The 12,791-nt window shown below is 55.6% G+C and overlaps 1 protein-coding gene across 5 annotated transcripts in view; it reads right to left on the reverse strand.

The window, feature by feature from the left end:
- The window catches only part of ZNF512B (zinc finger protein 512B), a 35,821-nt gene that overhangs the window by 12,167 nt on the left and 10,863 nt on the right, over nt 1-12,791 (reverse strand). For 3 of the 5 annotated variants that reach the window (XR_012625567.1, XM_074843481.1, XM_074843480.1), the window contains 6 exons: nt 10,811-10,945; nt 9,306-9,430; nt 6,731-6,823; nt 5,785-5,883; nt 4,274-4,561; nt 3,393-3,584 (listed from right to left, as the gene is read on the reverse strand). Coding sequence is in view for 4 of the 5 variants with exons in the window: in XM_074843481.1 (XP_074699582.1) it covers nt 3,393-3,584; nt 4,274-4,561; nt 5,785-5,883; nt 6,731-6,823; nt 9,306-9,430; nt 10,811-10,945 (932 nt within the window). In the remaining variant the exon portion in view is untranslated. The remainder of the gene's footprint in view (nt 1-3,392; nt 3,585-4,273; nt 4,562-5,784; nt 5,884-6,730; nt 6,824-9,305; nt 9,431-10,810; nt 10,946-12,791) is intronic. The other 2 variants (XM_074843484.1, XM_074843483.1) reach the window with 2 other exon arrangements.

A 12,791-nucleotide genomic window follows, 5' to 3' on the forward strand; every position in this document is an offset into this window, starting at 1 on the left:
CTGACATCCCCAGCAAGCGGCTGTTGTGAAACACCCCATCTGTTTCAGCTTATCCAGAGGCAAATAAAGATCGGAGCGAGAAAATAAGACTCCAGTGTATATTTAGAAATGCTGGATTTGGTTAGCGCAGAATGAAGGCAGCGCAGGGCCTGGGATCGAGCAGCAATCGTTTATTCTAATGCCATTGCTTTGGTGCGAAGGAATCCATCCTCCTGGGGAAAGGCGAATGCATCCCACCACGGGCCACCAACGGGATCCAAACCCAATGTCCCTCTCCCCGGCTGGGACCGGTTGCCATGTGGCCACGAGGCCAGGCCACAGGGCAGGGGCTGCAGTGGGGCCGTGCCTGCCAGGAGGCCGCGAGCCCCTGTAGCCCATCGGCTTCCTGAGGAGCTGCTTGCCTTCCCCTGGGGAAAAGCTTTGCTGCCTGGAAAAGGGATGAAGAGGAGGGGTGGCTTTCTTCATCAGCTCCCCTGAAATCCACCTTGATTGCGGGGACCGGGTCCTGTGCTGCAGCCAGTCCGGGTGCATCCAGCATCACTGGTTACAGACTGGAGCAGGGAAGCGTCCGTCCCTCCAGGACCCTGGAAATCCCCAAGTCTTGCTGCGATGGTGCAGGAGCAGTTGAAATCTGCTGCTGATCCCTGACAACCTGCCTCTCCCCAGGTCCAAGCCAGCGAGGCGGGGAGGGGGCGGTCTGCAGCTCGGTTGCGTACTCCCAACGGCTGGATGCGGCCCGTGGGATGAAGCGGTGGTGTAGTGGCATTTCTGGGAACCATCGGTCCTACCGCCCCGGTCATGGTTAACTGGAGTTTGTCTTTCTGCCACGCCGATGGCTCTGGGTTGTCAACTCCCTCGGAGGAATGGCCACCACACACGCTCGGCGGGGCGGCGGCACCGCTGCCCGCTCCTCCGGGCCTCCCGCTGCTGCCTGGGGCTGGACCCGCCACAGAGCCGTCCTGCCAGCACGGCTGAAGCCAGTTCTGAGGGAAAGGCTATTTTTGGGGCTGTAACAGGGTTAAACTGGGCGCTTGTTGGCGTGTTTTGAGCCGCGCTCACAGTTGGGAGGTTTTGGTTTGTTTTTTTTTTTTCCACACCCTGAACTGAGGCAACTTGTAAACGCAGAGCAGTCCTGAGCGAGGCAAGATGCCGCTCAGCGGAGTGGCACAAAGCGTGCTGAAGTCAGCAAGCTCCCACCAGCCTCCCACCTCCTTCCAGCACCGCTCGTCAAGAAAAAATGTCATAGACTGAACACATCATATTTTAGAGTGTTGTCAAGGGAACGTGACAGTCACTGCAAGACGTACCTGCAGGCACAGCCGCAGCTACATCCGTACTCGCCCACTGCCCTGCCCTCCTCCGAGATCTGTCCATGCCACACGCAGCCAGCACAGCGGGGGCGAGCAGCCCGTGCAGGGCCCCGAGGTCCTGATTCTCCAGCCCAAGGACCTTGTTTTGTCAGCCGGGAGCTGGTCCAGCTCCCCCCTCGCTCATCTTCAACGCAAACCTGCTTCCGCCAACTTCACAGCAATTCTCTCTGCTTTTTAGCACTGAGATGGGGCTCAATTAAACTTCCACAATTAAGACTCTCAGCACAAGAAATGTCTCATAAAAAGACACACCACCACAAACAGAATTTCACAGAGCAATTACGCCAGCGGCTGAGACCTTTACGATGCCTTTGTATGGCAGCTTGCACACGGGCCCCTTGTCCAGGCCTGGGACTCTTGGCTGCTCCCTCAATTCAAACAAAAAATACCCCAAGTCAAGAGTGAGGGGAGCAACTGAAGGAGGAAAGAGAGGAATGCAAGCGCTGAGGCTGGAGGGGGGAGAAGAGAGCACCACACCTCTCCTCCCACAGTATTTTAAATGAAACAGCTACTTTGGGCTTGATTTTTTTACGTTATAAATGCATCGCAGCTGAAGTCATCTGGAAACCAACAACGACAACACGGAAGCGTCGGGGAAATAAAAAGTTTGTGACCAGTTCTACAACCCCCAGCTCTGCTCCAAGGTGATGGCAGCAGCGTGACCGGATCCCTTCTGTGTCAGCTCCCTCCCCAGGATGCCAAGGCGGGTAAAGAAGATGCTGGTTTGTTTGTGTGCTGGTCTTTCACCTGCCCACTGCGTGCAGGCCAGGGGCTGGGTCAGGCCGAGCTCCTCCAGGTCTCTGCAGGACAATGTCCTTCTGCCGAGGACACGCACGTGCCGGGACAGCGTGGGACAGGCTGCAGAGGCAGGAAGGAGTTTTGGCTGAGGCTCTTCTGTTGTGCCACCTGTTTTCCTGGGGTGAGCTGTATCGCTTCTCCAGGCTGGCTCGGGGACTTGAGCTGTTTTCCTGGCTTGAGGAAGATCCTCTGGGCTTTAACCTGCTGCCCTCCGCTCCTCACTTGCATCTCTGCGACATGCCCAATATCCTGCCCAGGGTGAATTTTGGAGGACTGGACAGGAGATGCAAAACTTCACAGCAAGGAGACCTGGCACCTAACTGCAGAGTTCTTGCTCAGGAAACAGGCTGCAGCTTGCGCAGAGACTTGCAGGATGGCTCTGCACTGAGTCCCGGTGCTGACCAAAAAGTATCGACCACAGGATTAAAAAAACTCTGAGTTCCATTCTTTATTCCCTTTTACACTGAAAAGGTTTATGATTTGCTGCTGCTTCATTCCTCTTACGGTTCAGGAGTGTTCCTGGATGGAATTTCAGCTTTGGGGCATTCCCAGGAATCACCTTCTCCCACGGCCAGGAGGGATGTTTGATTGAACACACGACTCCGATGCCTCCACAAAGCTCACGGCTGCCAGGGCACCGCCTTTCGCTGCGCGGATCCCGCAGCACCAGGCCCTGCGTGAATCACTGCTGGAGAACCGCAGGGCTCAGCCTCCTGCTGCAGGCCCTTTACCTCTGGGAAAGCATTTCCCAGAAATTAAGGAAGAGACATGGAAGGGAGGGAAATTCCGCCTGGGGCATCTTTGCTCTCTGACAGGGCAAGGGAGCTCGGTTCAGATCCCACCTCTGCTCTCTTCCCGTGCTCCTCGTGACTGCCAGCCCCTGCTTCACTCAGCATGGACCAGGACTGACCTCCCTCCACACCATCCTCTGGGCTGGACTCCGATCTCTCCACTGCCCACAAAGCATCACCTTTTGCTCCAATTTGATTTGGGTTCTGGCAGTGGAAAGGGCAAAGCTGCTGGGCTTGTAGGGAGCCTCCAGACCACTGGGGCTCAGCCTGTGCTGGGTGGGCTCTTTAGCAATAAATTTGCCATCGCAGCTAATTGATTTAAGGCGCAGAGAATGAGACACATGAGCCCTCAGCCAGCTGGGGCCAGGCTAGCAGCCCAGGATCTTTGTGTACAGCTAGTGTAAAAAAAATAGAAGAAATAAAGGCTTCTCACCCGCTTCGTTTCAGGCACCAGGTCGTCCTTCATCCTCCGCTTGGTCCAATCCTTGGCGAGCTCATCCTCTGCTATCTCCTGAAGGTGGAAAACGGCTACTTGGGCTGACGTCCGACGGATGCGGCCGCTCGGGGTCCTTTCGAAATCTTCTACAGGGCTGGGCTCCAGCTTCACCTGTGGCTCCTCCGGAGGCTGCAACAGAGACAGAGTCAGGAAGGGTGTGACATGGGGTGAAGCAGCGAGCCCTCCGGCCCCAGGACGGGGCTGCTGGGGTTTAGGCTGTGCGTTTGCAGCCCTGCTGTTGAGTTAAAGAGTTAGATCCATTCTACAGATTGTGAAGGCTCATGTATGCAGGCGGGGGCTGCAGAGACACCAGTGTGTCTCTGCACCTGAGCACGGAAAAAAGGGGAGCCCCCCCCCACCTCCCTCAGCCCAGCAGACAGCCATGCCTTAGACTGACTGTGTCCTTCCACGCTCCCACGTGTATAAACATCTCCGTTTATTAGAGTGAGAGAGTTATTAGCGTCAGATGCACTGTCAGTAGGGATCAACAGAACAGAAAAGGATGGTCCCCAGGGACAGATCCTGCCACCCCAGCGCTGGCAAGCAGCCAGCGCTCGCTTGCTGCCAAGGGAGAGGCCTGAGCTCTGGTTTTTTTTCCTCCCTGCAGAGCACGGATGCAGGGTGGGCTGGAGCACAGCCCCGCGGGCACCAGGGAAGGGGAATACTGCCGACCAATCCGCTCCCCGAAACGCAGCTTTTTCAGAGGTGGGGGGAGGCAGGGGGCTGTAGCCCATTTCCCACCCCGACATCGCATGGTACAACACACGCGCGTGGTGACATGAGGGAGAAAACAACACCGGTCCGATGTCTGCACCTGCCTTGCCCGGCCCGGCCCTGCCCGGCTCTGTCCTGCCCACAGGCTCTGCAGCTCTGCAGTCACCCCCGGGGGGGGATGGCCCCGCTCCTCGGGCTGCGGAGGCGTCCGGGGGGCTCACCGAGGCCACGTGTTCTGACCGCACATGGTAGTCGTGGCCGGCCTTGGATTTATACTTCTTGCCACAGTGTGGACAGCTGAAGACAGGCTTGTCAGCCTCAGCGAGCTGCTTCCCACACCGCTTCTGGTGGTACTGGTAGCCCATCAGGCTGGAGAAGTTGGCCACACAGCCCTATGGGGAGATGGGGAGGAGGGGAGGGTTAAGAAGGGCTGGGACTTCACGTGCCCACATCGAAATGGTCGGGGTGATGTCGCTCCAGGGAGTCCTGAGGAGCCCCCCTCCTCATAGCAGCTCCCCCAACCCGTCCCCTCAGAGCAATGGGGCATCACCAGCCAGCCCGTCTCCCCCCAGGAGCCACGCACACATGACAGTGTCACAGAATCATCTGGGTTGGAAAATCCCTTGAAGATCCTCCAGTCCAACCATGAACCTCACACTGACCATTCCCAACTCCACCAGATCCCTCAGTGCTGGGTCAACCCGACTCTTCAACCCCTCCAGGGATGGGGACTCCCCCCCTGCCCTGGGCAGCCCATTCCAACGCCCAACAACCCCTTCTGCAAAGAAATCCTTCCTAAGAGCCAGTCTGACCCTGCCCTGGCGCAGCTTGAGGCCATTCCCTCTTGTCCTGGCGCTGGTTCCTTGGCTCAAGAGACTCATCCCCCCTCTCTGCACCCTCCTTTCAGGGAGTTGTAGAGGGCCATGAGGTCTCCCCTCAGCCTCCTCTTCTCCAGACTAAACACCCCAGTTCCCTCAGCCGCTCCCCATCAGACCTGTGCTCCAGACCCTGCACCAGCTCCGTTGCCCTTCTCTGGACACGCTCGAGTCATTCAATGGCCTTTTTGGAGTGAGGGGCCCAAAACTGAACCCACTCACCGAGGTATCACAGAGGGATGGGGGGAGCAGCCCCCATCCCTGGTGCTATGGGCCCCGACACAGCGACGGAGCTCCCCGGACAGACAGGCAGCAGGAGGGGAAAGCAGCGGGGAGGCACTGCCTGCGCAGAGAGCAAAGCGTCCGCGGGGACAAACCTCTGCCACACGCCCCCGTTACCTGTTTGTGACTTGTCTGTCACCGGCTCGCGACCGTTTTTTGGTGCGGTTTGGTTTAGTTTTACGCTGTGCCCAGGACAGTGCCAGCTGTGCCCCTTCCTGAGCTCAGGAGGCAGAACCTGCCCTTCAGCGCTCCTCAACCTGCCCTACACCCACCCTCCTGCCACCACGGCCCGTCGCTGGGGTGCACAGAGCCAGCGGGACAGGGACCGGGATGGCTGAGCTAAGGCAGCAAAGTCGAGCGCATGCCAAGGGATGCCTGGAGAGCGCACGTCCCCCTCTGCATCGGGTCTCACTCCTTCCACCTTTGCACAGAACGAGAAACAGGAATCGTTCTCGTACCTCATTGGGGCATTTCAGTTTTCCCATCTGCTTTAGCACTTTCCTCAGCCTTTCCCGCTCTTCCTGTTCACCAAGTCCAGCGGTTTCCACAGGAACAGGCTGGAAACAAGGAAGTAACAGAAGCGACAGAGTCAACCATTTACTCATGTCCTCTGTGCCAGGAGTGGGTGGTAAATCTCTGCCCCCCTTGGCCGGGGGGAACCTCTTGTGAGAAGAGCTGCATCTCCCACTGCTTTTACCGCGTGCCAACACCTTCATCGTTAGGTGCCAGATCTGCTCATGCCTTTCCTGTGTTTGTGCCCCAAGGGCCAACTGAGAAACCCAGGAGCAGTTCCTGCACGGAGGATTCACCAGCCAGACTGAAGAGCAGGAGATTAATGCACAGGTAAAAGACAAGTCACAACTGGTAACCACGGGACATGGGGTTATGCCTTGCCCTGGTACCTCGGAGATGTACACGAGCAGATTTTTAAGAACGGCATCTAAATCGGTGCCTGCCAGATTTTATTCACAGTAAATTTTGTGGCTACTTCTCACATGCACAGCAGAGAGCTACGGACTGGATTTTGTGATTCGTGCAAGGCAGAACCCATCAGTCCCAGATTTGCGGGCGCAGTTTTGGAGGCAGAGCTTTGCCACTCAAAATCCGCCTCACCATACTCACTGAATCTTCCCCCTTTCTGGGATCTGAAATCCTGTTTCTTTTTGTCAGCCCTCTGCTCTATTCCTCAGGATCAGTGTGAGCCTAAAACTAGCTGCCTGGGAAGGAATGGCTTTGCTCAGCAGGGAAAGGGGGAAGGCCACCGTCTGGAGTGAGCAGTATGTGAAATGCTGCGAAGGCGGCGTTGGGAATCCTTTACAAAGACAAAGGAAAGCGGACGGCCGATGCCTTCGTCTTCTGCATCGAGAAATGAGGCGCGAGACGAGAGCAGCCCAGCTCTCTTACCTTGCTGACGTGTTCAGCCATGGTGTGGTAATTCAGCCCAGCTTTGGACTTGAACTGCTTTTTGCAGTGCTGACACTTCAAGGCATCCTGCAGCTGAAGGAATTAAAGGCAAGTCACCGCGGAGGCCGCAGTCCACCGTTTGGTTTTCCCAGGGCTGCTGCTGCTTGTCAGTAAGCCCCATGGGTAGCTGTTGCTGCAGCAGAACCCAGCGGTGGGACCCAGCAGGCCCCGTTCGCCATCCCAACCCCAGCCTGTTGTCCGGGATACTGCTATCAAATACACATGTCCCAATTTTTGGAAAACATTCCATTCTGGATGTAGATTTAAAGCCCCACTGGCTGGAAACATCTGGACCTGGTGTATTAGTCTTCCTGTTAAAGGGTTAGGAAAGAGAAGACGCTTTGATCTACCAATATGTTAGCGGACTGTGCTCTGCAGCCCTATTAACTACGACAGATGCTGGCGTACAACACGCTTTCTGGGCGCCTGGGCTGTTTGAAATTTAGACGCTGCTGGACACGATCACAGCAGAATACTTCCCGCCTCAAACTGCTCTGCTGTTTGACCTGACTTGGCCTCCTGAGCAACTGGGGAGATGCATTAAATCCACACGCCGACGTACAAGGGGAGCTCATAAAGTGAAAAAGCAGATCGTGACTTTTGCTGGGGCAGGTACCAGAATTTATTGACGCAGAAGGTGAACGCTCTGGGCACCAAGAGACAGGATGTCTCGACAGGGAGCTGGTGCGTGGACAGCTGTGGCTGTTCCTGCTCCTTCTGCCTGCCTGATGCTCCACCTTCACCACTTCAGTCAAGCCTGGGCTTGAAGCTGGAGAGGGAATGAAGATGGAGCTGCAAACCCCTTCTCATCCTGGAGCTCCGGGGAAGTGAAGAATAAACTCACTGCAGCCAGTTGGGAACAATTCACTTGTACCTGTGCTCCCATCGGTTAATCTTGTTCCAGACCCAAGCGCTTGATCCTAACCAGGTGGATGCTAAAAGCTCCCTGACTCATCAGATGCCAACACCAGCCAATTTGGGGTTTACTCCTCTGGTCAACACTGAAGAATATGCCATGTCCATATTCCAACGAGCCCTCCTACCCGGGACGCCGGGAGGACATACCTGCCCTCATCTCCTTCAGGCCCAAGCGTGTTGCAACCGTCCCCAGCCCGTATTTCCTTTCCAAAATAAAGGAAACGGGGCAGACTGCTTAGTGACAAGGAAGGAACGGAGAAACCGATTTCTGTTGTTTTATAAGAGTTTCGGGAGCCTGCACATCCTTTTCCCATGGTCCAGCTAAGAAATACTTCAGGCATTAAAGCAGAGAGCGAGCTGAGAGGCTGCCTGCACTCCAGGGTCACTTCTGACGTATTCTGATGATACCCTGCGCCTGTAACGGCGAGGCCTCGCTAAGGACGTGCCACAGCTTCACCTCACAGATGAAACGCTGAGAGCTGGACCTGTGGTCACACCCCCCAGAGCTTGGGGACTGTCCCCCCTGGGCCACAAGCTGCTCTGGCAGGGACGCTGCAAAGCACCCCAGCTCCCGCAGCGGCACAGCCAGCCCTGGCAAGGATTGTCCCTCCCAGGGAAGGGTGACAAAACACCCGCTCCTTGGGCTGGAGCCCTGATTCCTCAGCTGAACACCCACTGGCCTATTTATAGCGGGGAAGACACGCCTGACTGCTCTGGCAGAGTCACGCTCGGCAGGCCGTCCGGCCGTGCAGCCCGCGTGGAGCCTGCCTGGCTCCGGCGATGCTCCAAAGCACGGGAGATCTGAGAGGTGGTGGCCAAGATCCCCACTCCACTGAAGCCAGGAGGATGTCAGGAGGCAGGATTCTGCCCAGCATCGATGTAGTGGGAGGTTTGAAAGGGAGAGTAGCCTCCCACTGCTGTATAAATAGCGAGGCAAAGGCTGAGGAGGCATTTACAGAAAAATGAATGTGGAATCAAAGCCGAGCCACATATTTTCAAAGCGGGAGGCATCGATCCCACGTTGGCTTTCCGTGGCGATGGCTCTGCACCGCGCCAGGTGACGGATGAGGACGTAATCCTGCGCTCTGATGGATGGCGGTGTGCCAGAGAGACAATTCTTCACTGCACCATTACTGAACTCCTGCGTCTTGACAGCCTGCCTGAGCACATCCCAGCTCCGTGTCTCCCCGAGACGTGCTCTCATTCACCCACAATTTATCTGGCCTGATGCAAGGCACGGCACACACTGAGATCCCACAGCCAGGACTCTGGGGGAGGCCAGATTAGAGAAAAGTCCAACAATCTCTCCAGCTTTAAAACTATTCATTTAGCTACTAGAAACACTCGACTCTGCTGGAGACACTGGGGCAAAGGGCCCAGACCACAAAGGGATTCAGAATCGCTGAGAATTATATGTCCAAATCCCTCTGAATCGATGCGAGGCAGCCAGCAATCTGAGGATGACTAGCAAGTGCTCTATCAAACACAGCCCAGAACTGGTTTTAGGAGCACTGATACACATTTCTGAGCAGCACATGTACACATCCATTCCCCTCCAAAAGCCGTATGTGCGTGATTGAATAAAGTAACTCCTTACTTTCTGGCAGACGTCCATGTGCTTTTTGAGCCCCACAACAGTTTTTCTGGTTATAACGCTGCAGGTTGGACAGGCAACTTCTCCCTTCTCGCTGATCTCCCGCTGCCACTGGTCCTCGGGGTTTGCTGGTGAGGGAGAGAAGTGTTATACCCAGCCACAGAGACCACAACCTGCCTGGGCTGCTCGGCAGAGGACAGCCCTGTCGTAAACCTTGATTTGCTACTCTGAAAAGTACTGAAGTGGGAAAAATTCCTGATGTTAAAAAAAAAAAAAAAAAAGTGAAATACTCTCCCAGGCATGGGCCAAGCCAAAACTGAACACAAACCATGCAGGAACTTGTAGCTCTGACTGTCCCACGGCTCCTGCCATGAGCAAACTGGGTCACTGGGCCACTTTACACAGAGTTACCTGACCTGTCGGCATTTCATGGGGAAAAAGAGGTTCACCTTTCCAACCCCGCTGGTATCCTGCACGCTGGGAGTTAAAACATGATGATGCCCTCAGCCACTTGATCTTCCCTGCATGGAATAACTCCCTTCTGCAAACAGTTAGCCAGAGTGAAACAAAGGTGAGAGGCTCAGCTCCATCCAGACGTGTGCCTGGAAAGCTTCCCTGGCAATCCTCCTCCCGGCAGACACACAGGCAGCGAGGGGAGTGTGAGCTTCCAGGCATCTGTTTATTTGAATGGCTGTGACCGGCTTAAAAACCACCCGAAATAAGAGATACGTGAGGCCAAAACCTGCTCCCAGGTCCAGAGTTCTGCTCCCAGGTCCAGAGTTCACACCGTGTTCTCAGGAGAACAGCGCTGGGCTTCCAGCAAGGGAAGCCTGGGCTGAATAAAATCCACGGAGTCTGTTTATTTGGACGCTTTTGCACGGCTGTGAGATCAGAGAGTCGTTTATTCGAATTTGAAAGCAGTGCAAGGCACTGCAGCTGTGTTTATCTTGCACATCCTGCGTTCCTCCTGCTGTCAGAGCTCCCAGGGAACGTCAGCAACCTGCGCTAGGGTGTAGGCTGCACCTCGGAGCCTTGGGGAAGAGATAACCCTGCCCAGAGCGATGCACTGGTGTCCTTCAGGGAGATAATGTTAGGAAAGTGCCATCATCCCAGAGGCTGACCCAAACTGTGGTCACAGTGAAGCCAGGTGGAACCAGGACTTGGCTATCAACTCCCAAGACTTGCAGCGGTCTGTCCTGGCAGTGAAGCCAAGGTAAGGTACCCCTCTAGGGATGTCAACTGGGGCTGCACCAATATTTTACAAGCAGCGGCTGCTCCCTGTGTTACACCTCAAAAAGGCGGGAGCTGCGTGCTCCTACTTCTGATTTTGTGCCCCTTTTGCTCGCAAACCTGCTAGAAAACTCCCCAGCAAACAGCCCGCTGGGCCAGGAGGTGTGCAGGGAGCACTAGCTGCAGGTGAAGTGGGGACTGTGCAGGCTTGGAGCAGAGCAGAGGATAAGCCAAGCTGCACACAGCTGCTGCCCGTGCTTTGCCTCCACCAGCCTCACCTGCTGGCAGATGCACAGCCGTCTCCTTCTTCACACCAGCTCCTGGAGGTTTCTTTTTCAGCTCCTCCGTGTTGGTGTTCCCCTCCAACTTTTTTGCTCGATGGGCTTTCGCCTTGTCCTCTGCTTTGACAAGACCTGGAGAGAAAGAGGATTTTTATTCAGTGCTCACTGTAACACCCTCAGACCAACTCGCATTTAGCAGGTTAAATCTCTACCTCTAACCCAGGGACGCTGAGCTGGCTGCAGATCTGCCAAACCTGTGTGTGTGGGATCAGGTCCATAATTAGGACAAGTAATATCATAACAGCTTAACTTTTACAAGCAGAACCATTTCCCCCAACCCAGACAGTTTATGAACTATGAAAACACCATGGCAAAGTGGGGTTGGATGCTTCTAGCAAGGCAGACTGTGGGGAAGACAGGCTGGGGAGGAGGCAAAAGGGCATTTTGCAGGAAAGTGAAAGGGGGAATTGGAACAGCAAATTCAGGAAATAAAAGTGATGTTCTTGCTGATGCTCCTGCACTGGAAAGGCTGTCTAACCGCTTGTGCCAAGGAACTGGGGTCCCTCTTAGAAAACTGGGCAAACTTTGGGATCCCACAGGACCTTTCGTCCCTGCATCTGTACACAATTGTCACGACGAACACAGGTCTCTCCCAGTCTCGCTGGGTGCTGGGAAGGGTGAGGAAGGAACAGGAGAGGAGGGTGACCAGGCGACAGGCACATGGGGAAGAAGAAACCTGGCGCAGCTCCCCTGGGCTGCTGGCAACTGTCACCAAGCCTGCCTGCAAAGTGGAGAGGAGCTTGAAGGCAGGGCTCTGCGTGCAGGCAGCGCGCCAGGCTCTCAGCCAGCTTCTCCCCAACACATCCACCCTCCCACCTTGTCTGCGCCTCGTCCCTGCATGGCTGCAGACCCATGGAACCTGCTAAGGGCATCACTGCCAACCGCCGAGGCAAGCGGGGCCGAGCGAGCAGGAGGAGGCTCATCCTGTTACCGAGTGGGGCCCAGCGAGCAGGAGGAGGCTCATCCTGTCACCGAGTGGGGCCCAGCAAGCAGGAACGGAGACAGCACCCCACGAGGGGCTGGTGGCACCCTTGTCTTTGGGGAGCGAACTGCCACGCTTGAACCCGGGGGATGTAGGCAAACGCCTGCCCCGTCTTCACTCCGTTTGAGGCAGCGGGTCAGCGGGTGGACCAGCTTATTCTTGAGGAACCCACAGCAGACATTTCAGTCTATGGCAGTGCCTCTGTGGGGAAGTTAAGGGAAACAACCCCCGACTTTCCAGGAGCCAGGAAAGCACAAAGACCACACCCAGCCTGCTCTTCAGTGTTTAATTCCTTCGAAGCCATTAGTGCCTCTCCCCCGAGGATCTCCCGTACTGGAAGGTGCTGCCTCCTGCAGTGCCTGGAAATCTGCTTTTTATTTCCCCGGTTGAATGAATTCCAGAGCCAGCTGCTCTCGTGCCAGGGATGCTCCAGGTTTCCTCCCTCCTTTCCAGCTCAGCCAGGTGTATTTATGGAGCATGACCACAGTTCCACTCGTTTGTGCTTTGTCAGGCTGAAGTGGCCAACTTCAGAGCCTCCTCTCAGAAAACATCCCAGTAACACGTCTCTTTTCCCTTGAATTCATTTTCTTGAATGTGGGCGACCAACATTGGAGACAATGTCTGAGGGACAGATGCGTCACCCAGCCCTTCCACGCAGCAGCATTCCTTCTCGACGCCTTTGGAAACACTGCGACATCCCAGGACGGTGGAATGATGAGGAGATGAGGTTTCTCACATCTCGCTGGTGTCAGCAGCTCGTTACTCTCGTGTTACAGCTGGACATACCCGGATCCTTTCCTCTCTTCCCTCATTTCCCAGCCACAGGCTCCCGAGCAGAGCAGGCAGGGTTGTTATCAGTGCCAGCTCTGCCTTCCATTCCCCTTACGACACTCTTAAGGTAAAAGGCACCAGCTCCTCCAATGTGACATCCCCAGG

The sequence above is a fragment of the Strix aluco genome, chromosome 17 (genome assembly GCF_031877795.1).
Source record: "Strix aluco isolate bStrAlu1 chromosome 17, bStrAlu1.hap1, whole genome shotgun sequence".
Classification (NCBI taxonomy): domain Eukaryota; kingdom Metazoa; phylum Chordata; class Aves; order Strigiformes; family Strigidae; genus Strix; species Strix aluco.